The following is a 25,453-nucleotide window of genomic DNA, read 5'->3' on the forward strand; positions in this document are numbered from 1 at the left end:
AAACAAGCATGCTTTAGGTATTCGCACCATTGAAAGAGAAAAACTTGTTTCATTTCTAATTGGTATTTGAATTCCTTAAAATTAACTGGGCAGCACTTTTTCATGTAAACAAACCGTTTTCATGCGGTTAGGGAGGTTAGGGATCAAATGCGTTGCCGGAATCGGTTAGGGACCAATTAATTTCCTTCATGTTGACAATTCTGAGTTTTTCATCCTAATAAGGAAATCACCAATTACAATTTAAAAATATTCTACTAAACAAAACGTGCCGTGTGTGAAAATCAAGAAAATTTCTCACTCTTTCACAATGGAAAAGACCACAGCAAAAAGTAAGAAAGAAGCCAAAGATGAAAAACAAAAGGATCAGAAAATCGAGGAGCAGGTAAGTCACCGGATGATCGGGCCAGATATCTATGTACATGTTAATTGTCCCGGGGCCATACCGGCTAACGGGGCCAAGGTGAATTGTACTGAAAATTTGCAATCTTATGTGATGTGTGGCGCTTCCGTTTTTAACCATAGATAATGAAAATGCTGGAAGAAGAAGCGGCAGGAGCTATTCCGGAAGAGAAATTTGCACTGCTACTGCGTAAGCATGTAGAAAGTGAACGTGGCGCTAGAAAACTGCGACAGGAAATGAAGGTGCAGGAAAAGCAGTTGGAGACTGTCTTACGGGAGAAGGAAAACTTGCAGCGCGAATACAATAAAAGTGTTCTGATGCGGTAAGGTATCGCGTTCGTTACTCTTCTTAAATTTATCATCTTTTTTTTCTTTAGAGACAAATTGCAGGAAGTCTGTCGCGAACAGCAGAAACTAATCAAATCTGTGAAAAATGAAAGTATACAAAAAATACGGGAAGAAGAGGAGCGGCGAAAGGAAAGTCAATCAAAATTCCAATCATCACTTAACGAGATCACGCAGTCTTTAACTAAAAATAATGATGAAAATTTGAAGTTGCGGGATCATAACTTGGAAATGACCAAAAAGTAAGCAGAAATAAACTATGAAAGTTAACTAAATTATTTTGATAATCAACTATCGTACAGATTGAAAATGCTAGCAGAGCAATATCATATGCGTGAGCAACAGCTGGAAAAGCTAAACGAGCAGGTGCAGTTGGAGTCACAATTGCATCAAGCCAAGCTGAATAAGGTGCAAGTTGAGGCTGCTATGGAGAAGGAAATTTTGTTAAAGTGAGGATACATTTAACATATTACAAAACAAAAGTATGTATCGACTTGACACTTTTATTTATTTTTTGTTTTTAGGGAAAAACAAATAGCAATCGAAAAGTTTGTGCATTCGCAAAAGTTGCTCAGAGAATTAACCGAGCGAGAGGCGGCGCTTAAAGAGCAACTAACTCTGTATACTGCTAAGTATGACGATTTTCAGAATTCACTGCAAAAATCCAATGACATATTCGCAACATACAAAGTTGAATTGGAGAAAGTAATTTATTTATCTTAAAAATCATACTTTTCCCTAATCTAACTTAACTTTAAAAAACTTTTTTCCTACCCAGATGGCAAAGAACACTCGCAAGTTGGAAAAAGAAACACTTGAGTGGAAAACTAAATGGGAAAAGAGCAATGCCATACTCATTGAATTGGCTACAGAGAAAAAAGAACGCGATGAACACGCAGCACGTTGCAGCAAACAAGTAGAACAGCTGCAGAAATTGTTACGCGCCCTACAAAACGAACGTTCGCACCTCTATAAGGTGTTGCGAGAAAATAATGTCGAATGCCCCGCTATGCCGCCTCTACCACCAGAGCCTGAGCCAATTCGAACAGCGCCGATTACAACCAACAGTGGAGGCTCATCGGACAAAGATAAAATGGAGATTATGTCGCGCAATTGTGCTGAATTGAAACAGACTCTTGCGAATCTTCAAAGTCAAATGAAGTATTTAAATGTCGCTACGGGCGTTAGCACCGATTCTACTGGCAAAGTTGGCGGACAAACGTCTGCTAAGCAGCAACAGTCGGAGGACTCGGCTAAGAAACGTCAGCGTAAAAAACAAAAATCGAAAAGCAATAAGAATGGTAAGGAGTCGTCGCCTGGTCTTGGTAGCGAGTCGCCAAATGACAATACAAATACGACCGCAATTGTAGAACAAACTGAGAAAGAGCCCATTGAACTGCCACCACAAGTCGAAACACTTAGTGTTGATTTGACAAATACTGTATCGCCACCAACTAATGAAGATGCGCATGACGAAGCAGCAATAGTTTTGGTTGATGAAGTTAATACAACAACAGCTCCAAAAGAAGGCAACACGGATCAGTTGGATGCAGTAAATTGGCCAGAAACAACTGTGCCGGCGGAGATTGCCGCAAAGGTGGCAGAATTAACCATTGCCGATGTAACAGAAGCCGCTGTCGCGACAGTAGCTGAGTTGACAATAAATGGCACTGACAATGCGTTGACTATCGAATCTCAACAAGAGGGGGGCTGCAACAGCAACAACCATTGAATGAACCAGTGCCATATTAATGTTGCCATTTTTCGTACGATTAATAACTAGCCTACATACATACAACATATATGACATCCTAGAAATTCATTGTTGTGTGCACAACGAATGGTGCACACGTAAATTTACATATTCACTATAATCAAAAATACACACTCACAATCACATATTTTTTATCTTCTGACAAATTATTTTAGTTATATTATTAACATTTGTATGTATTATTTAAACCCTCGATTATTTGCCAATAATATTTTTCATCGACCTACAATATATTTATTAACAACTAAATTGTAAGTTACTTTCATCTATTTATGTTTGTCGCAATACACGCTTCCAGTTGTTTAGGTACAAGTAATTTTTATTGAAAATTAGTAATTTTTAAATTTCCTGACATTAGAAATATGTTTGCAATTATCACGTACATACATATGTAGTTGACTTCACAAAAAAGATTGAACGTTTCGAAATTATATGCGAAAAACTAAATAAAGTTCTTATAAAAAATTCGATAATTATTAAAAATTTGGAATGGCATTGAGTGTAACCCTGGGCCTATTTGGCATTCTTGCGAATTCCTTGTAAACAAATATGTATCTATTACCAAAATTTATAAAGCAAAACAACTTTTTTTTTCCAATTTGTTTAAATTATTTGACCGATTTGCTCGCATGGAGTTTGCGATAAGGCTGAACCTTTTCTGGGAGCGGACTAATCGGCTTGTGGCTTCATTATCCTCTATCGTCTTTAATAATTCGAAAAAACAGTCCTTTTTACGAAAGTGGTCAGGCTAAATACGCCGCTGCAACAACATGAGCCCCAATAGAGGGCATCGAGTCGTTCTCTCTTTCAGCGGCGCTCAAACAATGGACGACGTTATGTTAATAGTTTGCAGTCATCAGTAATATAACAACATTTTTGATCAAATAAACATTAAAAGATTGTTGGAACCTTAATATCGCCATAGATTCACTAAATTTCTAAATGATTTATGGGTCGATTATCGATAGCAATCGAACTTCAGTTGCGTTGCTAGTTGCCAAAACGATATTACAGATAGCAACTGGCAACTTTCAACTGACAACTGCAGTTGCTACAAAGTGTGTATACAGGCGACTACATTTTTGTGGTTGCTAGGAATGTTTTTGGAGCGTATTTAGGAGCAAAAATTGAAAAGTGTGTCATATATTTCACTTTTTAATAATTTGAACGATACTAACATTTTGCAATGCAGTTTGCTTTTACAGAATATGGTAAAAATAACAAAACAATAACTTGAAATTTTAATTCCTGAGGAGTACGCCCTTTGGCGAAACAAAAGCGAACACTGATTGCAAATTGTTTCCTTTATCGACTGAAGCACCTCTTTTAAAACTCCCGACACACCAAGTTTTCCAAATTGAAGCCATTGCCGTGGCACTTCCTTCTGCGAAAAAACGAAGAGGTGCGCAAGCTTTTATGAGCGGAGGTATTGAAGTTGAACGAAGAGGTTCATCTGTTTATTAACCAATTATACTACAGCTCCTTTTGGAAGGCCTCAATATGCTTTGAAAATGAACACAAAACGATAATAAAAGAAAAACCTTGAAAGCATTAACTTTTGCTTACAGTGCACGCGGTAGCTCTAGAGGATTGGATTTATCCTTTAAATGTCGCCTGATTGAGGCCGCGTTCATGCACTTCTCTTCCTATTAAATAAATAATTGTGATGAAGTTAGCTTTATTGCTGTCACTTCTTTAAAACTCTTGATTTTAATAATTTAATTTTACTCGCACAGCTTGTTTACAGCCGCTTGCTGGTTGTCGCACTGTCAAATTTCGATTATCGATAACTCTACAGCAACTGACGATAGTTGCCATTCGTAATACAAATTTTCTTTCCAGTTGCGTTGCCAGCTGGCAACCGAACTGTGGTTGCGTTGCTATCCGTAGTATCCGAACTTCTTCCGCTAGAGTTTAAAACTGATGAAAATTAGTTTCCCTTTTTAGTGGTTAAATTATGATTTTTAATATCAAGAATAACACTGGCCAGCGAAATTTAATGTTATTTTTCCCTTCCAATAATTTTGTTATTTTTAATATGTTTCTAGTTATGCTTGATTAAAATATAGCCCCTTTTTGTCTAGCACATTATTGCTCTGTTGCACCAATTAGTTTTAAATTTATCAGCCTGTTCAAAATTAAAATGACACAAATTTGTTCGGAAAATTTGTCATTTCAAAATTTAACGGTCTGATAAATTTTCAAATTGATTGGTGAAACTGGGGATGAGATTTATTTTATATTGGTGACATGAAAACCAAAAATTACGCAATACGTGTTTGTACTATGAAAAACAATTGCGGCCTGTGTAGTAAGTATTTGACCCAAAAATTCCTGAAAAATTCAGTAAAATAAAACGTGAGTATCGCGAAATGTTCCAAAAAAAAATGAAACATTATGGGAATTTACATGAGGCGATTTTTCAGGCAACTTTTAGTTGCAAGCAACAATCGCCTGGTGTAAACGGCCTGTCAAGTAATCGCTTTCAATGAAGTTGGTCGGGTGCCTACTTGCGTTCAACTTTTGATTCAATTAATCGCCTGTGAAAGTTGAATCATGTAAATTCCCTATAAGTGTTTCATTTTGTTTAGAATGTGGTACGGTGCGTATGAGTAACCACCACTACCGGACGTTTCGAATGTTACGTATACGCATGGTACGACATACATATGTAAATCGCTGTGCATTGTGGAGACGCAGATGAAATTAAACTAATAAAACTACTACAACAATAGACAAAGTAATAGTAATGCATAATACACAAACGTATGTACTTAACTATCTACATATGCATATGGAGAATGTACATATGTAGTTAAGTAAACCATAGTCTTATATGTATGTATATCTTTTTATGTATGTATGTATACAAATATGTAAACAAATCAAGAACAAAAATTAAACCGTTTAACAAAGACATCATAACAAAAGGAACAATGTTTTCACATACCCATTCCTAAATCTCCCACCTCTTCAAAACTTATTTCCTCCTACTCCTACTACTCGAAAATGTTGTCTTTTGCAAATATGTTCACACGTGTTGTTGTTGCTCATACATAAGCCTTTGGACAGCCTTAAGTCGCACACTTGTCAAATATGAAATGAGCTTTTGAAAAGCCGTTAAGTTGGCATTGTTGGTAGGCAACAAAAGCGCCTACGGTACGTACTACGTAAAATGGGCGTGTACTCAAGTGAGTGCGGTTGGCATTTTAATGGAGAGGCGGCGGCGACGGTTAACAAAAGACCCACACACTTACATTTGCGACGACTTGTGTTTACTCTGCTGTTTATATGCCTGTACTATACATATGTACATACATACATATGTAAGTGTCATTAAAACTTGTAAGTGTCAATTTAGACTGCAAACGTTGACAAATAAAACATTGTCTCCAACGTTTAGAAAATTGTCGCAACTGTTTGACTGCTAGACGTAGGGATGGCGGTGTAACGTTAGTTAATAACTACCTACAGTTAAGCGCATTACAAGAAAAAAGAAGCGATTTCACCCGTTATTGGGGGAAGAAACGTTCTTGATGTTATTTGCAGCAAATGCTGTTAGAATAAAAAATAAATAATTGTAAAGAAAAAAATTAAGATTGCGCGTTACCAAATATATACACATCTCCGCCATTATTGTCCCTTACACTATTTTACAAATACTGTTTTTTGTCCATATTTTATGGTAACTGCAAAGTTAAAAAAAAAGATATTGCCAATTTTTAAATAACCAAAAATTATGTCTGGCTTTAGAATTACCAAAATTTTATGTTCCGTTTTTAGAATTAAGCCTGCGTAAAGTTTTCGATTTATTGCCCTATTCTTTATATCCTTGCACTCACGTCATTTCTCTGCTCTTTTTTCGTTTCCACATTTTGAANGAAAAAATTAAGATTGCGCGTTACCAAATATAAACACATCTCCGCTATTATTGTCCCTTACACTATTTTACAAATACTGTTTTTTGTCCATATTTTATGGTAACTGCAAAGTTAAAAAAAAAGATATTGCCAATTTTTAAATAACCAAAAATTTTGTCTGGCTTTAGAATTACCAAAATTTTATGTTCCGTTTTTAGAATTAAGCCTGCGTAAAGTTTTCGATTTATTGCCCTATTCTTTATATCCTTGCACTCACGTCATTTCTCTGCTCTTTTTTCGTTTCCACATTTTGAAAAGACGTCTCTGTTCTTTCTGCTCGCTTATCTTTTTTCTTACGTCCATCTTCCTTTCTCCCCGTATTGCATACGTGAGGGTCATCTAATAGTCTTAAGTTCGGTTTGGAAGTTGTGTATAAAGACTTTTTACTAGGGAATTTATAGATATACTTTAGGGTGGATCACTCTCCATACAAAAAATCGGTACTGTTTCTATCTGAAATATAAAAATTATTATTCCTTAAGAGTTCTGCCAAAATTTTTCGGAAATATATTAAGATTTATGTGAGCTGGGCCTATTTTAAAATACCTTAAAAATCAAGTTTTATATAAATAAACTTAGTGTTGTTTTCTTGTGCAGGTTTTAAAATGTATCTGCCCTTTAAAAACACTTTTTCCGTACAAAATTTCAGTTTAAAGGGCCTTTAGTATTTAAAAATGTTTTTTTTTTTTCTAAAAAGAATCACCTCAGATCATAAGAAAATTTTAGGTCAGCTTAAAAATATTATCAACGGAATCAAAATAAAGATGTTTTAAGTGTGCCAACAACGCAGTTATACGTTTGCACGATTAGCGCTCGACAGGCTGGAAACTCTTGCGAACTGCAGGCGGACCTGTTGATCAAATCGTTTTAGGAAGAAGTGGTGTGCTACGTATAAATGAGTGCACGCTAATTAAGCCTGCAGCAATTTCTGCAGCTGAAACTCTCAACTTCAGTCTTAGCCATAGCAGTGACACCACAAGAATTTAAGGTTATCATAAAGCAAACAAATATGCTTTTAGACGCCACAACTTACCAATTTACACGGAGAGAGCAAACGCATAACAGCGAGGATGTGGTGTACAACCAACACTCAGAACAGAACAGTGCTTAAAAGTGCTGTTAAAGCTGAAGTAGGTGGTTAGTTTCATTTTTCTTTTCGTTGATTAGTTAAATGATAACAGTGCTAGAGGGCAGCTAACTGACGTTGAAAAGCTCTCGAGAGCATTTAAAGCACCAAGTGGCTGTGCTTACGCGTCAAAATGAACAAATATTTACATACCAATAAAAAAAAAAGAGCTGAGAAAAGCATTTTCATGCATGGGAATGCCATTAAACGCGACTGATATGAAGGGGGAGTAGAGCGAAAAGATGAGCGTTAACAAGTAATGAGTGCTTTTTTTTTTAGAGGAATGCCAAAGCAGCAAGGGCTCTCTCACACAAGTTAGTACATTTGCATGTGTGCACAAAACTTTCGTTCGTAACAGGGGGAGAGACGATAGTTGGTATTAGATTGAGGCAAAATAAAAGCAACTAACTAAAATTATTCGAATGACTGTTATGTATGTACGAGTATGTATGTAGGTAAGTATATGAAAGCAAGCATGTGTTCGGCATGCTTTATCGGCTGTACTTCGTCTAAGCGCAGGAAATGCTGCTCGCTATACTGGCGAAATATGTATGTATGCGTGTAATTGAAATCACTAGCCACCACCGAGTACTTGCAGCCAACAACTTTGCGGAAATGATATTAGCAGTGAAGCCAACAGCAACGTTAACAGTGCTTTACATACATACATAGGAGCAATGGCGTGGCGATAGCAGTAGCAGACGCAGCTGAAAAAGCCAACCAACGAGTGGCGTTTAGTATCAGTTGTGTGTTTGCATTGCTCGCGTCAACGCAGGTTTGTCTCTCGTCTATTACGGTGCGGTATTTAATTTTATTTTATTTAAGTTTTTCTGTATATAGCTGTGCAAGTGCTGCGCACAGAAGCGTTTAAAAATATATATATTTTTTCTTTATCTGAGGGAAAATATTTGTGCTACAACTTTACATAAAAGTGAATAAAGAATATGTATAAAATGGTCAGTGTGGTGCTCACAAACCCACCAAAACGTTTTTTTTCTTGCAGCTAATAACGAATTTTTCTTTTGCCGCTGTTTAGTTACATATGTACATATGTATGCGCCCACCGCTGCTCGTTGGCGTCTACCCTGCTGTTCCTTTATCTGTTATCTGTTGTGCCTTCAGCCATTGCGTTGGCCACTGTGACTACGTCAAAAGTGGCAGCGAAGCACAGTGTAACGAGTGGAGCCAAAAATAAAAAAAAATGCGAAAATTAAATTTTGGTATTCAATGCTAAAAACCCAACTATTACAAATCAAAAAGAATTTTTTAATAAATCTTAAAATTATATAAGCAAGGCACTATCAAAGTTAGTGCTTTTTAGAGTTTTGAAGAAAATATGACATTTTTTGTCGCTGGAAAAGTAAGTGGTAAGTGGGCATGTGAAGAGGTGGGTAGTGTCGTCGGGGTAGTGTATTAAAATTGGGCTGGACAGTTCAACCTGCCCCAATATCCAATATGTTTCAGCGGATGGTGTTTTCTTATTCCCAAGCAGTGCTGCCGCAGCCTGCCAAAAAAAAGTGTCTAAAATTTAGCATAAAAAGTATCCAAATATATCCACTTTCTTGTTTTTAAGTATCCACGTATCAATCTGAAAAAAGCCTATGTATAATTTGCAATCCAAAAATCATTTTTTGATTGATTGTGATGCATTTCTTCGAATTATAAATCCCTAGAACGTTAGATGCAATAACTAAAAATTTTTTTTTAGTTACATCTTTTTTGCATTTCAGCGACGCATATGGCCTTTCTATATTCGAGTAACGATATGTTTGTATGCTTTTGTAATATATTGTTGTTTAGAAAGGTATCCGAATTTGTACTGAGAACAAAAAAAAAAGAATCCACCCAAAATTCGTCGAAAAGAGTATCAATTTCGATCCGAATGGATCAAAACGGCAACATTGTCCCATGACAGTCGGTTTTACGTGCTCGAATTTTTCCCAATAAAGGACTATTGTTAAGTGATGTAATCGTGTTAAGATCGGTGAACCGTTTAAGTGTGAATTTTTCACTAAATTTTTCTGTTTTACTTCTAATCCAAAATACCTCGAACATATTTTGCCATATTGATTTCTAAATTAAAGCTGTACTAATTTTTAGTAGTGATATGGTTTATGACCAAGTAAAATTGGTGTCACTCTAAAGAAAATTTTTAAAATAAAACCGCTTTATCTGGTTCTTTCTTAATTTGAAAATGAGGAACCGGTTTTTTTCAAGTTGCTATTTTTGGAATAACTCGAAAACCGGTTTTTGAAAAAATGCGAATATTACCCCAATAAACATATATATATATATATACAATACCCTAAGGCATTACTTCTGAAACTCATCATATTAGCGCCAGATTTCATCAAAATCAGACAATTTTTAAAATTTGTAGCCACATTTTGTGTGCATGGTGGGCTTGGCTGTGGACCAATTTCCACTATATTTCGCATTTGTGTTTTACTAGGTAAACAAAATGTGTATACCAAATTTCGTCAAAATCGGATAACTTTTAACTCGTCCGCCCACAAAGATGGGAGGCGTGGCAGTCAACCAATCTTGACCATAATTCATATATCTTCTTTACTAGTAAGTGAAAGCAGAGCATCTACTAAATTTTATTGAAACCGAAACACGTTTATTATTTTTGGCCGCAGCTTATATGGCGATGTTACACTGTGCGACGCATCCTACATACATATGTATGTATGTATCCTTTAATATGTCTGTGTATGGAAAGCTCGAAGATATGTTTGTACCATTGCGGCTACTATACGCGTATTACTTTTTTCCTTAATTTGCTGCCAGCTGCTTGCGCTGGCTGCTGTAGCTGTATAACGAAATTCATTTTTTACGGACAGTGGAGCGACGGCGTTGTATTTAGATTCGCACTGCTAAAGGCATTAGAAATAAAAGAAAAAAGAAAATAATTAACAAATGAAGTTGGATGCTTGGAGCAGCGAGTGGGGTTTGTGGCGTTAGCAAAATGAGATACAGCAAGAAGATGAGAAAATGGTATGAAAAAATGTTGTAGTAAAGCAGAGATGAAAGATAAAATCAGAGTCTGTGCGCGTTGTGCGCCAGCGAGCAAACGAATCGTGTGGAGTGTGCAAAATTGAATGAATGTAAGCAGAATGTAATAAGGATGTCAAGAAAAGAGAGAAAATGATGAAATTTGAAAGTTTGCAAATGCTGAGCATGAAATGTGTGCTTGTGCTTGTGTGTGTGCGTGTGCGTGTGCGTTTTTCTGTGCTAGTGTGCGTTGCGAAGGCGTAGACAGAACACCTTTTGTGCCATTGATGCAGAAGTGAATTAAATTGAAATAATTGAAGAAATAAATAAAAATTTTAATTGAATTAAAAGCGTGTGCCTGCAAACTATTACAAACATACAAGTTTATTAGAATTTTTCTCAACTGAAAGTCTTAAAAAAGTGTTTCATTTTCTTTTGACAAAAAAAAAAGTTAGTTGTGCCAGCAGCGTTGGTGCAGAAATTTTTTCATACATACATACATAGTATGTATGTCCCAAACCACATCAAGCTAACGAAAGCAGCGTAAAGAGGATAAGAGGAAAGCACCCAAAAAAAAAAAAGCGAAGCAAAAGAGTATGTTGGCCATCAACATCAACAGCCAGCAGGGCTCCACAGAATGTTAAGTAAAGTTCAAGTGCCAATTACAACAGCAACAAACACATGTTTAATACATAATAAAAATAACAACAACTAAAACTACAACGGAAGCAGCTTATCATACCCAACGATGTAAATTTGCAAAAAAGATAAAGAAAAAAATTGTATTTAATTAACAAAAATAAGAAACTATATATAAATACAAATCACTACTACAAAATATTTGTGTATATACTAGTTAAAAAATAAGTAAAGGCTAATAAAAAAGTGAGCTGCATGCAATTTCAAAGTTGAAATATAATAATTTTATAAAGTACAAAAAAAAGGTGTCCTCAGTGAAATGAAAATAAATCATAATAATACTAAATAAAACACAGAAATTATAAGCTCTTAATAAAACTGTACTAAGTAAGCCTTCTTCTGCTTCGTAAGTAATTGTTATAAGGAGCATTGTAAATCGTAGTGAATGCAATACATTAAATACATATAATTCCAGTAATTATTAAGAGTATCTATACATACCTACAACCCCACATAGTTAGTACATCACACTTAGTCGTGAAAGTGCTTTCGAATGTCAGAAATTACTTGGAACACGCGAGCCATTAAGCAGCTCGTCGGGTGAAAAGAGTGCACGCACCTACTAGCCAGGTGTTAATGGAAATGAAAAAAAAAAAAAAAAAAAACGAAATGCAAAAAATGTGTGTGAATATTTGCATGGCGTGTATCGATAGCATATCCTTGCAGAGGCATTGAAAATAAATATGCATGCACATTACATATTTATAAGCTGCCTTACAAAAAAAAAATATATATATAATAATAAACAAAAAAAAAAAAATGGTACTGGTTCTCCTTCGGAATTATAAAATTTATTATATCGATTGTCCTGTGCAATAACGACACAATTCAAAATTCAAAAAATAAAAACTGTCACTACTGTTAAGTGGCACATGTCTCTAATCTTTGTCGAATCCATGTCTAATCTTTTGTACTTACTTTAGCTATCCTTACTGCTTCCTTTAGTAAGCGGATTAGACAAGGATTAGCGACAAGAGCCACTTAACAGTAGTAAGAGTCTTTATTTTTTGAATTTTTGAATTGTGTCGTTATTGCACAGGACTGGCGCCAAAATATTTCGTTAAAATGTTAAGATTTACTTGAGCTACCTTCAACGGAATCAAAATAATGTGTTTTTTTGGAATATTTTCAAATTGGTCGAGCTCACATACATAAATCTTAATATTTTTCCCATTGTAGACAAAATATAATGCATTTTACAATTCCGGTGGAAAAATCGCAACTTTTTTGGTGAGGCACCCTAATGTAGTACATACATATGTACATTAGGGTGGTCCTAAAATTATATTAACGATTGGTCTTTTCAGTCTCACCTCCTACAGATATCACATATAAATTTTGGTCCCGATTGGAGTCGATTAAGGCGTGTCGCAAAAGGGGTCAAAGGCCATATGCCTCTATGGACTCAAAAATTTAAAAATATTTTTTTTTCAATTAATACCAAAGTCGAGGATATCACATAAACAAGTTGGTAAAGATTGGCGTTGGTTACTACGTCTTCATTTGGTAATCAGAAATTTTACCCGTGTGCGACACAGTTTAACCGTCTCCCATCGCGACCAAAATTTGGTGATATCATTGACTATAGTAGCATCGGCGTAGGGGTTGAGGCTTAGGAAATCTGATGTAAAGATTTGCTTCCTACATTTAAGGATGACCCTAATGTACATATTAAATATTATTTCAAAGTTAAATTCTTGGCTAATGGTAGTCCTGAGATTTCTAGACAGGGCGAATCATACACTTCTCATTCGCGTGTAACTCAATATTTTGGCGATAAGGTTTTTAAGTATACATACATAATAATAATAAATAAATTTTTATAATATTACGCGGTCGATGGTACCCCTGTTCAGTTTGAACTACAGTGTTACTTAGTTATGTTTGAATAGACCTTGATCTCCCCGCAGACATGACATACTTACCATGCCGTTCACCTTAATGCCACTCCTGGCTATAATGTTCCAGCATTCGTTGTTGAGAAGCAAGAAGATAACCTGCATTGTTGTGAGATCCGTTTAGTTCTTGTTAATCAGCCAGCAATTATGCGTGGGCTGGGTAACATTTTTCCGGCGTCTTCTAGATCTCGGCTGTGTTGAATGCAGCGACTGGTACCCAAGACCGTGTGCTGGATTGTTATGGAATATGTACATATGTATATCAGGCTTCAAAAACATTCAGTTGAGCTGTTGAGCTCCTCAGATCGAGTATCGAAATAGGCAACCCATGTAAACAGTCAGCGTTTAATCATGATGAGGGCGGATCGAGGCTGTCCTGCTTAAATTTTTCACTAATTTTGTCATCCACTTCAACTATTGGCCTCCCGGCTACCTTATTTACTGATTACTGATTCAAGAAGCTGGGCATTTTGGCTCTTTTCGGTTACCGGGGCTTATTCCACCGCTCCTTCGTAATTAGTGACTATGTCTATCCAAACGATTCACTGTCGAAATATAGGGTTATAGACTTCCGCCCTGGAATATCCTCTTAACATTCTTGAAGTCCTCCTTATTTTTATGAGTCAGTGAGGTAACCAGAGAATGACTCTTGGTCTTGTTAGGCAGGAGCGTCGAATCGTCCCATTGTGGGGCTATTGAAGGTTTTCGATTCATATCTATTAGGGTTGGAAATTCTATCAGAATTTTTTGAATATCCCGATATTACACATATCACTATAGGGACGCTTAAATGACACAAAAAAACGTCGAGACACGTAAACCTAATTTTGGTTTGTAGATTACGCATCTGTACACAATTTTTCTAGATTAGGAGATCTTCCAAATTGCGAATGAAAAAAATCGAACTTTAAAGTTTTCTGCACATCTGCTCGGCTAATTATAGTCGCTTAATCGTTTCGTCGTGATGCACCGATTACATTTCGACAGCAGAATTTTTGCTAACATCAAGATTTTCCATTCGGAGCAGTTTAAATATTCAATTAAAATTAATTTTTCGTCGCATTTTTCGTCTTTTTATTGCTAAACGGAGTTTTTACGTTTTACAATTTTGTCATATTTATTCAGTTTTTAAAAATTTTCACAAAATTTATGGAAGAAATTAGTATTTTATGCAAATATTAACTTTTTCACAATTTTTTCCCCATAAAATGTAAACAAACAATGGGTGAACAACGATTAGCAAATGCCAGTGTCGTACTCATCCGTTTCTGTATCTTCTACGATTTGCCGATAACTAACCGATAACGGCAAGTGTGCAGACTTCCATTGAAATGCATGTGCTCGGCTCAAAATTTTAGGGCGAAACGATAATGCAACCATGATTGGACGACAAGTGTGCAGATAGCCTAACATTGAAAAAGTTACTCATACGCCATGTACGAGTATGTACTACACGCGTATGAGTACCATTATTTTCTGCTCCTATTTCATAAAAAAAAAAAATATTGCCCAATCAGAATACACGGATAGTCCCAGACTTAATATCTGCAGATAAGGCGGTCGACAGAGAATGTCCGCGTTAACCCGTATCTAAGGCCTCTAGAGCTAAGAGGTCCGAATCACTCCGCATGTGACTGGGCTTTATAAACGGCCCTAACCAAGCTGATCCGCAGCTCGGATCGTATGACACCTTAAGCTGATGTGTAAGGTGTATTTTAATCAGATATGGATCGCAAAATCGTTGCGAGGCTTCGCCATAAAAAGGACGCTAGCTTAGGAATCCCTTGGAGGCGAAACGTGTAAACAAGTCTAGACGTGTTGAAATGGACTGAACCCTTCATAAACCAACTGAATGGACCTTATCAGTGGGGCTTCAGACCTGTTAAGTCCGCCATTCACCAGAGAGGTCCACGAGATTTCCGACAAGGTGATTCACTCTCGTGTGACTTCTTTATTCTAAGGCATTCGACTGTGGACGAATTCAATGCAGAGTGTTAGCCTTTGTTTACTCAACGCCGGTTAGTCACTGCTGAAGTACTCGAACGTGCAGTGATCAACCCGACATTAGCTCTGATTAGAAATAACTTCTAGCGAAAGGATAACTAAATAGTCTGGCTTGCTCCAAAACCAAGCCATACTCGCTAGACAAAGTGAGTCCAAGATCAACGATCCCTCAAGAACACCACTTGGTCGGACTGTGCTATGAGTTGAGGAGTGGAGTAAGGCCACGTCAAGTATACTTGCCTGATGGTGATTGTGCTTTTGGAATGCTGCTAAGCTCTCTGAAGAGATATCTCCTTCCAAACCGTTTTCGATATTGCTTCAGACCCAGCTCGAGATTACTAAACTTCCGCTTGATACACTGTGGATCATCTGAGTCTTCTTTATTTTTCCGTCGGTGCAGCGAAGTGCATATCTGGTACCACAATGAGGGATCCTTATTATGCAGAGCTTCCGGTTTTAAATAGAGTCAAAAAGACCGCATCTTTCTAACTTTGTAATTTTCAAAAATATCTGCCTGAATAAGCATTTCAAGAATTCTTTCTGACTACTTTGCCTTTTAACTGCACTGTAGTTTCATATGAAAACTCACTTAGAATAGAATCCTTAAACAATTTACCGCTGCGCATATTGCAAAACTCAATTTATTATTTAAAGTTCACTTAGTATTTACTTAAATTTTCATGTTTTATCAATTCATTGATTGACATGTGAGCAAGCCAGCTGGTTACTTGGGAAGGCAGAAGTACAACTACATACTTACACAGTAGTATTCCCAAATGAATTTTCATTTCAATGCTTTCGAAAAGATGACCTTAGCATTGTTTTAGTTACAAATATATAAACCGAAACGAAAAATGATATATATGTGTATATGTGTACTTGAGTTTGTGTGCAGAAAATGCATAAAATATTCTTAAATTACTTTATGCAAATAGATAAAGTGAAAGCCATTAGTTGAAGCTCATTCGTAATAAGTGCCTATATACATAAAAATTTTTGGATGCAACAAAGGAGCTAGGAGTTTGAGCCACCTATATTTGTACATTTGAACCAGTGCCAGGCAGCCAGTAGCCCTTTAAAAGGGACACCTTTTCTTTTTCTATAAATATGTATTACCTAAATTTAACACCAAATAAATTCGTAAATATTCGACTACATGTACATGTGATTCGTATGGTTGTCCACAGGGTTTGAACCCGTGACATAACTTCCACCGAACCGTGACATAAGTTCCATGGAAGTTATATCGAGAAATTATTACCGGTAATTTTTGGTACACTGAAGTAAATACAGACATTACTTCCACAGATCAGATTCATGGAACTTATATCAGAAATAAGTTATATTTTAATTTTGCATTAAATGAGCCGTTCACTGCACAAATTGGTTAACTCCACTTTTTAAAAATTATAAAATTTATAAGTGTTTCCTTTTGAGAACACGTTCGGTTTTCAGTTAAAAAATGCGCACCACTTCGGCTTTAGTAATTCGAAAACAGCTTATAGCTTACTTAATTTTTCTACCCGATTTTCGCGAGTTATAAGTAATGGGTATCAGTAACCGGTTAAGAAAAGAGAACAAACTATTCAGCTTCCTACGTTAGGAACAAATAAACATCTAAAAAAAATAATGTATCGAAAGTGGCTTTAGAGAAGGCAATCGAGAAAACTTCATTAGAAAATTAAAAAGATAAAAGTCGAGCAGTAAGGGAACGTACCCATACTACGTGACCCGTTCAGGGGGGGGGAGGGTGATCTTCCAAATACCACACTTGGTCACAGTGGGGGGCGGGGGGGCTTAGGTTTTTATCACGTAGTCAATATCCACTAAGAAAATCTAGCGTTTTTTTCGAGCTACATTCAAATATGGCGCGCAGTGTTTGTCGCTTTTTAAACCCACAGATGGCAACACTGACGAACAGACGTCAGCTGATTGAACAACCATCGAAAAAACGTGCATGGTGGTGCGGTGGATGACGTGTCTCGCGTGCGACCTCTGCGGGTTCTCTCTAGGAGACCACAGGAGGCCTTGTGTGTCATAAAGGAATGCGTGGAGTGGATAGATGTCGAGGCTGTCAATGAAGAGATAATAATTACGTCTGAGGAAACTCCCGATGTTACCGCCCCCGTGATCTACGATGTATCCGAGTGGATTGATGCTGGGAAGGTGTTTGTTGAAGATGATTGAGATGGAAAATAAAGGTTAATAAAAATAACGGGACATTTGTTTCTATAATTTAAGTACTGCTTAAGATATATTTTGACATTTTATCTTGATAATATTTTTTCCACTTGTAATTATAGGTATGAAAGCACTCCTGCCGTCACGCAGCAAGCGCCGTGTTAATAAAGACAATTATAAGCCAAATATATATTTTTTTCAACTTTTTGTTAGCAAGAAATGATTCAAAACCATATTTATGAATTACTACGTGAAAACTGTAGGGGGAGGGGGGGGTCTTGGAATATACTACCCGCGGCCACCGAGGGGGGAGGGGGGGGTTAAAAATTGCAAAAAGTGGGTCACGTAGTATGGGTACGTTCCCTAATGCGTGTTAATCGGGTGAACGTGGCGTATGAGTAACTTGCTTTCCTGTTCATTTTTCATACAAAAATCTTTGTGCATTTTCATTTGACCACTCATTATTTCGTATTTATCCATCGATTTTCTTCATCAGTAAAATGATTTTTTTTTTTGCAACAGAACAGACTTTAATACGATGCAAAAATTTGGCACAGAACCTGTTATTTTCTTAATTTTTCCTTTGTTAAAGTTTGATTTTTTTTTCATATTTTCATAAAAAAATAAAAAAAAAAAGCTGGAATGATTAATTAATTAGTCAGAAACTATAAGCGAAAGTGATGTATATACGGTTTATGGAGAATTTCATTGGCTTTCATTGGCCGTACCTTATATTAAGATAAATTGGTTCGTAAGATATACGTGATTAAAAGGAACCAATTTTTGCTTTGAGCTGAATAACGGTAAACTGCAAATATCTCAAAAACGTATACATAGAAAAAAAAATTAACCCGAATTTCGAAATCATCGAGCAATTCTACATAGAAATTGGATAGTGGCGTCTGGAGAACAAAAATCAAATTAAAATTTGTGATCCAGTGGTATTAATTAATTCTTCAGAAACTACAAGGCCTATCACAAAGTAATTTTTACACCGTATAGTTATGGAGCATTTTGTTGACTTTCATTTGCCATATATCGTTTTAAGATTGTTCAATTCGTTCGTAAGATATAAGTGATTAAGTGGCACCACTTATTTTTAGTTGAATAACGGTAAATTGTGAATATCTCGAAAACCTATCCACAGTAAAAAAATTAGCTACTGGTATATTCTCAGAATCAGCGAGCAAAACAGGTGAACAAGGAGTGAGGTTTCCCTAAATTATTTAATAAACCTCTATTACAGTCTTCAAAAGAGCGTTTACACAGATATTTAAATTAAGAAGATAGTGTCAAAAATAAGGAAATTTAAATTAATGGTACACTTTTTTTGGCTGAATTTAATCTCTTCCTGTTTTCATAGATCATATACATGCACTTAAAAAAAAAATATATATACATATATATTATAAAAATTCAACCAATTTCTACCAAAATTACCAAATTTTAATTCAGAATTCAGAAGAAACATTATAGGTATGCAGTTTTTAAGCCCCTTAAGTTTAGCATAATAAAATGCAAGTTCCAAGCCATATGTCTTTACCGAAAAGAAATTCTAAAAAATCAACGCGAATTCTTACACACCTGAAACTTGCACTTCATCGGACTAAAAGTTAATGGGCTATAAACTGCATCGAATTTTTCTAAATATTCTGAATAAGGAGCATGCAATTTTTTTGTGCCTCCCCTGGCTCTATTTTTTTTTTGGAAAATTTATTTAAAATTTATATATTTTTTTCAACTAGGTCCAGCGGACCATATTTCAAACAAGATTGCAATTTTAGCCATACTTTACCCAGCCGCTTTGCAAAATTAAGTTATTTGTCAATTTTATGACATTTTCACATATACATACATACACATTTGCATATTAGGGTAAAACAAAAAAAGGAAAAATGAGCAATAATTGAAAACATTTATTATAGTAATTTTCGCATTTGGCAAAATAAATGGTCACTTTAGTACCACACAATTTGCGCCATGTATAGGACTTCAATAGAGCTTGCCATGGCATTGACCGAATCCAATTTCTGCCTAACGCATTGCTTTAGGAAAAGCTTGCCTTAGCAAAAAATAGTAGAAAAAAAAAAGAAAAAAATATGAATGAAAATATGAAAAATCGATGTTGCATGAAAGAACAAATAAACAGCAAAAGTACACAAATAAAAAATGTAAATTTACACTGAAACAATGAACGACCTACTCTGCGTCGATTTGACCAACAATAAACCGCACACAAATTGGCGGCGCACAGTGGTTTCAAACTGGATTTTATAGTGCAAAGCCTTAATTTTTCAACCGATTTCATAATTTTGTTTTTTAATGAAAGCTTATAAAGTTCGAAAGAGATTTTTCGCGCTCGATTTTTGAATTTTTTTTTTTTGGTGACATATTTTTTTTTTGTTAAGTGCAAAGAAAGTATGCAGCTATTTGGAAGAAAATCGATTCTCCTGTTCCTGTAAAAAATGTAACTTTAACAAAACTATTATTAACAATCAACTTGACTTCTTTGTCACTTGAAACTTTATTTTACTACTTTATTTTACTAAAATTTAATGGGATGTAAGCAGCATGTATACAATTTCTTAAAAAATTAAAAAAAAAAATTTTTTTGGTGTAGTTTTTTTATAACATTTTATAGTTTACATGGGCAATTTTGTTTTTCTTTTGGGCTACCCTTATAATTGTATTCAATTGATTTTTTTATGAAACATTTATTTGCACAAACGGGATAATCGATTTTCTTCAAATTTGGTACTAATTTTTTTTTTTTTTAAAAAAAAGAAATGCATGAATCTGTTGAAAAATTGGGGCTATGACTATTTTGAACGGTAATTTCCAGTTTGGAACCATTGTGCGGCGCCTCTAGCCCCACAAGCTAGCCATAAGAGTTGTGTACGTTTCTTAAACTTCCCTGTGGGGAAAATCTCTAGTTTTGAACTGGTGCGCTCCTAGTACATTTAGAACCACTACTAGTTCACGATAAATCTCTTTTGCATGCAAGCAACTGGCGAATTTAACACAGCGATGTCATAGGAATTGGAAATTGTCCCCCGCTGCATTACCTTTTCTATAGTTAAGAACCAGTCCTAAATTCGACATATGGGATCTAGTTCGCTTTGCACCTCATTTACTATAGTTTCGAACCAGTTGTAAACGAAAAAAGTAACAAGATGTTTTCTTTTTGGGTTACCATGGTAGCAATTTTTATTATTTGCAGAGAAATGTATTTTCAATCTGAAATCAAATTTCTTTGAATGAATGTAAATTAAATTGTGCATTTGAAAACACGTTTACATACCATTGGCTGTAGCTGAATTTGCAGAGGTGCTGACTGTTATTGGTTATATTCCAGAAGGTCCCATAATCTTAAGATGTTAACACAAATATTAGTTTTGTATTACCAAACTATGAAAAAGCATCTGCGACGTGCAGACTGGAAGCGTATTTGAACGAAAAACCCGCCAAGCAAAAATCTATTTAAAGTAAAAAGCCCCCGCTGCATCCCTTTTTCAGTAGTTTCGAACTAGTTCAAAATTCGCCAAATGAGATCTAGTTCGTTCTACATCCCTTTTTCTATAGTTTTGAACCAGTTCTAAATTCGTCATTTTAGATATAGATTTCTAAAATTGTTTTTTAAAAGTACCACATATCGCTGCTTTTGAACTGGTGGCGATCTAGTTACTATCGGACTGGTTCGTTTTTGGCGATAAAGATCTAGTACGGAACTACAAATTTGGTTCACCAGTTCGGGGTTTCCCTACAGGGTTCTTACGCGCGTACCCACACACATTCATATAAACGCATGACTATTCAGCACTCATACGCCCATAAATAACTAATATAAAATTGTACTATACATTTCACCCCATCGCTTCATATACGCTCAGCTATTACGATATATTTGCTAAGTTTTTGACTGAATAAACAAACAAATATTCGCGCTTAAATAATACGAGTACCGCCACAGGGACTGCGGAAATGCGATGGAGAGTGTGAGTATGCGTGAAAATTATATGTACATATGTAGCACAACGTGCGAGGTTCTCGTCCAGTCCACTGGGCAGTGGCAAATATAGCTCGCATGCAAATATTTGACGCGCGAGGAGAGGAAAATAAAAGCAAAATTAAAAAAAAACACACACACACACACAAAAGCAATGACGCTTGTGATGGGATTACAACTTCTGTTAAAAATACGATGAAATAAGGAGTCAAATCGTACAGTTGCGAGTAGCGACTCTCTGTCACGTTGGTTGATAAAGTGGAGTGTTCGCCAACGGTAAATGAGTGCGACCATGTCCGAAAGTGTGTATGTATGTATGTACATAAACATGTGTGTATGTCAACCGTATGTTGACATCCTGTAATTGCCACCAATAACGGCACTAACGAATTCTGACATACAGTCCCGGGAGAGAAGTGTGGCAGTATGACAGCTGCGTTTGAGTGGGTGGAGAGGGCGCATATACACACCTGAAGAGAATAGCTGTGACTACGACCTTCCTCGAGTTGCTTTCATTTATGTTTTCTTGGAAATTTTTGCATTCGCATTTTATATTTTTAATTGTAGTCAATTTTTGTTTTGTTTCATATTTAATGTTAACACTTTTAGTTTTTTGTTTTTTGTTTCTGCTTGCATAAAGTTTGTTTACCGTGTTGTTTCAACAATTCTCTTGTTATGTTCATGGCCTTCAAATGAATTTTCACTCTTAATTATAACAAAGGAATTTGTAAAAGTACTTACCGCCGTCATCATCATTGCCGCCACTTAGTTCCACCACAAAACTGTTCAAGTTCAAGTGAAGGTAGTTTAGCCTGGAGAATTCCTCATAACACTACTGACGCGCAAATTGATGTGTGATTAAATTTAATATCCAAACAAAAGTCGTTGAAGTACAGCTTAGCGCATATGTATATGAAAAGGCTCATATTCGTTAATATGTATGTATGTATGTAGGTATATATTTATATATATTTATGTAGATATTTTCGTTACAAATATACCTTCGCACATATATGTATGTATCCACATATACGTTTGTCATTAGGGTGCAGTGACAATTTACAAAAAAAAAATTATGAAAATAAAAATCATGACAAAATCATTCATACGCTCCGGCAAGACGCGGCATTGCTTTGTACTAGATAAGATCGACTGTGAGGTTTGAGCCGTGCCCAAAAATCTTCGCCAATTGATTATCACCTTGGACCTTGGATTTTTGCCCATGCTATCTGCACCAAGTTTAGATCTAGGATTGTTTAGTCCTTCTATTTTTTTTCAGTTCAGTGATAGGCATACTCCAATACTTTTGTATTTGATGTACATTTTTGGATACTGGAATTGTAAATTCTGGCAACTATCTTGAAAGCTCTTTTCTATCTTTCGAAACACTAATTGACAGATCTGCTAACGAGGAGGCCTTAGCGTTATTCTTTTTGCCTTTTAACAATGAGTCTTCTATAAACTTAGTCAAATAAAAAAAATGTGTATGTTTAGCTTTAAAACAATAAGAGAAAATCAAATTAATTTAGAAGATACAAGTAATTTTTAGCAAAAAAGAAAACCGACTTAAAAAAAATATATATATATCTATATATTTCATGATCCAATGATCGGATCTAAACCAAATTAGTATGGGACCACCTCTGAGACACTACCTTTCCGTTGCAAAAAGAATTATTGAAATCGGTTGACGTGGTGCAAAGTTATGCGGTAACATACATAAAAAAAAATAANTTTTTGGAAGTCGGTTAAAAAGTAAATTAAACAACAAAACAAAAAATAAATAAAAAAGTTTCTAAAAATTATATATAATTAAAGAGCATTTTTCTTTTACAAAAAGTTTAGAAATATAAGTGACCAAAAAGTAGGTAAAGGAAATTAAAAAAATATACCCCTTTTTAAAATGCAATGTAATTAATAAATAAAAAAAAAATGAAATTAAACAAGTTTAAAAAAATTAAATAATTTTTATAAAACCCTTTGTGAAATTAAAAAATATTTTTCGGTTTAATTCAATAAAATCGACTAAAAAAAAATTAAATTAAAAACGAAAAAAAATTATAGTTTAAAAACTAAANTAGAAATATAAGTGACCAAAAAGTAGGTAAAGGAAATTAAAAAAATATACCCCTTTTTAAAATGCAATGTAATTAATAAATTAAAAAAAAATTAAATTAAACAAGTTTAAAAAAATTAAATAATTTTTATAAAACCTTAGTGAAATTAAAAAATATTTTTCGGTTTAATTCAATAAAATCGACTAAAAAAAAATTAAATTAAAAACGAAAAAAAATTATAGTTTAAAAACTAAAAACTCGCTTTTATTACAATGTGAACTACGGATTTCGTTAAAGAGGAATAGGAAGCTCCCTAACTTGATTTAATAAAACTTTTAAAAGCAAACTAAAATAAGATTAAAGTAATTAACAATAAAATTAATTTTACCAAAAAACAAAACGTACGGTGCTTGATATCACTTGTTTTGAACTTTTCAGTTTAGTAATATTGAACATTGTCAATAGCAGGACTATAAAATCTAAGAAGCACCCCACGCTTTGTTTTCCAAAAATTTGTTTATTTCTGTAAATTGATTCAAATCTAAAGCAATTCCCATTCGTACTGTGATAATGGAAATTGGTGCATCTTTTAGGAGCACCATTATTACATAGTTACCATGCCAGGCTAATAAAAGCGAGGTAAAAAAATACATAAATTTAAAAACTGATTGAAATTAATAAATTATTTTTCTCTTTAAAACAATAAAATCTACAAATTAAAGAAATTTAACTTAATTAAATAAAAATACATAAAACATGTTTANTTTTCTGTAAATTGATTCAAATCTAAAGCAACTCCCATTCGTACTGTGATAATGGAAATTGGTGCATCTTTTAGGCGCCCCATTATTACATAGTTACCATACCAGGCTAATAAAAGCGAGGTAAAAAATTACACAAATTTAAAAACTGATTGAAATTAAAAAATTATTTTTCTCTTTAAAACAATAAAATCTAAAAATTAAAGAAATTTAACTTAATTAAATAAAAATTCATAAAACATGTTTATCAAAAATAGATGAAATTTAAAAAAAAAATTTAATAAAAAATTATATAAAAAAAATAAATCCGCTGCTCGTGGATTCGAATCTTGTACCTCTCGAATGGCTGTCAAACGAGAGATACAAAATCTTACAAAGTGTCTTGCTCACTGTTTTNATATCTCTCGAATGGCACCTCAGTGCTTTGCTTACTCGGCCATTGCGAACATGCGCAAGTGCTTTCTGTCAAACGAGAGATACAAAATCTTACAAAGTGTCTTGCTCACTGTTTTTCAATTATCTTGCGGATTTTTGGAGGCTTTTTTTATTTGTTCAGGATTTTTCGAGATTGCTCGTGTTATATTTTTTAGCATAACTCGCAAGTTTTCAGTGATTTTTCTGGACGTTTCGTGATGGTAGTATTATTTTTTTGGGGATTTTTGGAACTTCTTGGGTATACTTTTTATGCAGAACAAGTTAATATATTTACTTAGAGAATTTGGCNAGGACCTTTCGTGATGGTAGTATTATTTTTTTGGGGATTTTTGGAACTTCTTCTGTATACTTTTTATGCAGAACAAGTTAATATATTTACTTAGAGAATTTGGCGTACTTACAGCCATTTCACGAAAGCAATGGTTCTAATTAAAAAAAAATAATAATTTTTAATTGCTGGTAAAACCGCCAATGTATAAGCTGAATCCTTCGTTGATTGTCCTTTTTACCGTAAAAGGAAGGTCAAGAGTTTTTTGGGTTTAAGATGAGGAAAACAAAATTTCGGTATTAACATAAAAAATCATTTCGCTCTGCCCTAATGTGCATATGAGTATGAAAAGATTTTCTTTTATATATAAATGCACATATGTATGTATGTATGTAGTAGCTGGTGGTAAATCGCTATAATCGCATGTGGAGAGGCACAAATGCACAAACATACCTTCATCCTTACATACATATTTACAATTCCTTCGACTTGCTTGCACTAAGGTTCTCATAAGTTTGTGTGCATATGCGTAAATGCATTAAAATTTGCTTTGTTGTTTTTGTGTGTGTGTGTTTTTTTTTAT

At 34.8% G+C, this 25,453-nt stretch overlaps 2 protein-coding genes across 2 annotated transcripts in view; both read left to right on the forward strand.

The window, feature by feature from the left end:
* Positions 1–151: 151 nt before the first annotated feature.
* On the forward strand, positions 152–2,488 carry LOC108364377 (gamma-taxilin). Its single transcript, XM_017618049.1, has 6 exons — positions 152–382; positions 523–722; positions 777–986; positions 1,047–1,193; positions 1,269–1,449; positions 1,523–2,488. Exons 1-6 carry the CDS (start codon positions 308–310, stop codon positions 2,474–2,476), a joined length of 1,767 nt encoding a protein of 588 aa, XP_017473538.1. The 5' UTR covers positions 152–307; the 3' UTR covers positions 2,477–2,488.
* Positions 2,489–8,324: 5,836 nt separating this feature from the next.
* LOC108364382 (Kv channel-interacting protein 1) overlaps positions 8,325–25,453 on the forward strand; it is a 35,411-nt gene continuing 18,282 nt past the window's right edge. The window contains exon 1 of the mRNA XM_017618052.1: positions 8,325–8,360. The gene's annotated coding sequence lies outside the window, so the exon portion shown is untranslated. The remainder of the gene's footprint in view (positions 8,361–25,453) is intronic.

Source organism: Rhagoletis zephyria, unplaced genomic scaffold (assembly GCF_001687245.7).
Source record: "Rhagoletis zephyria isolate East Lansing unplaced genomic scaffold, Rhagoletis_zephyria_1.1 Rzeph_scaffold_01545, whole genome shotgun sequence".
In the NCBI taxonomy this organism is placed as follows: domain Eukaryota; kingdom Metazoa; phylum Arthropoda; class Insecta; order Diptera; family Tephritidae; genus Rhagoletis; species Rhagoletis zephyria.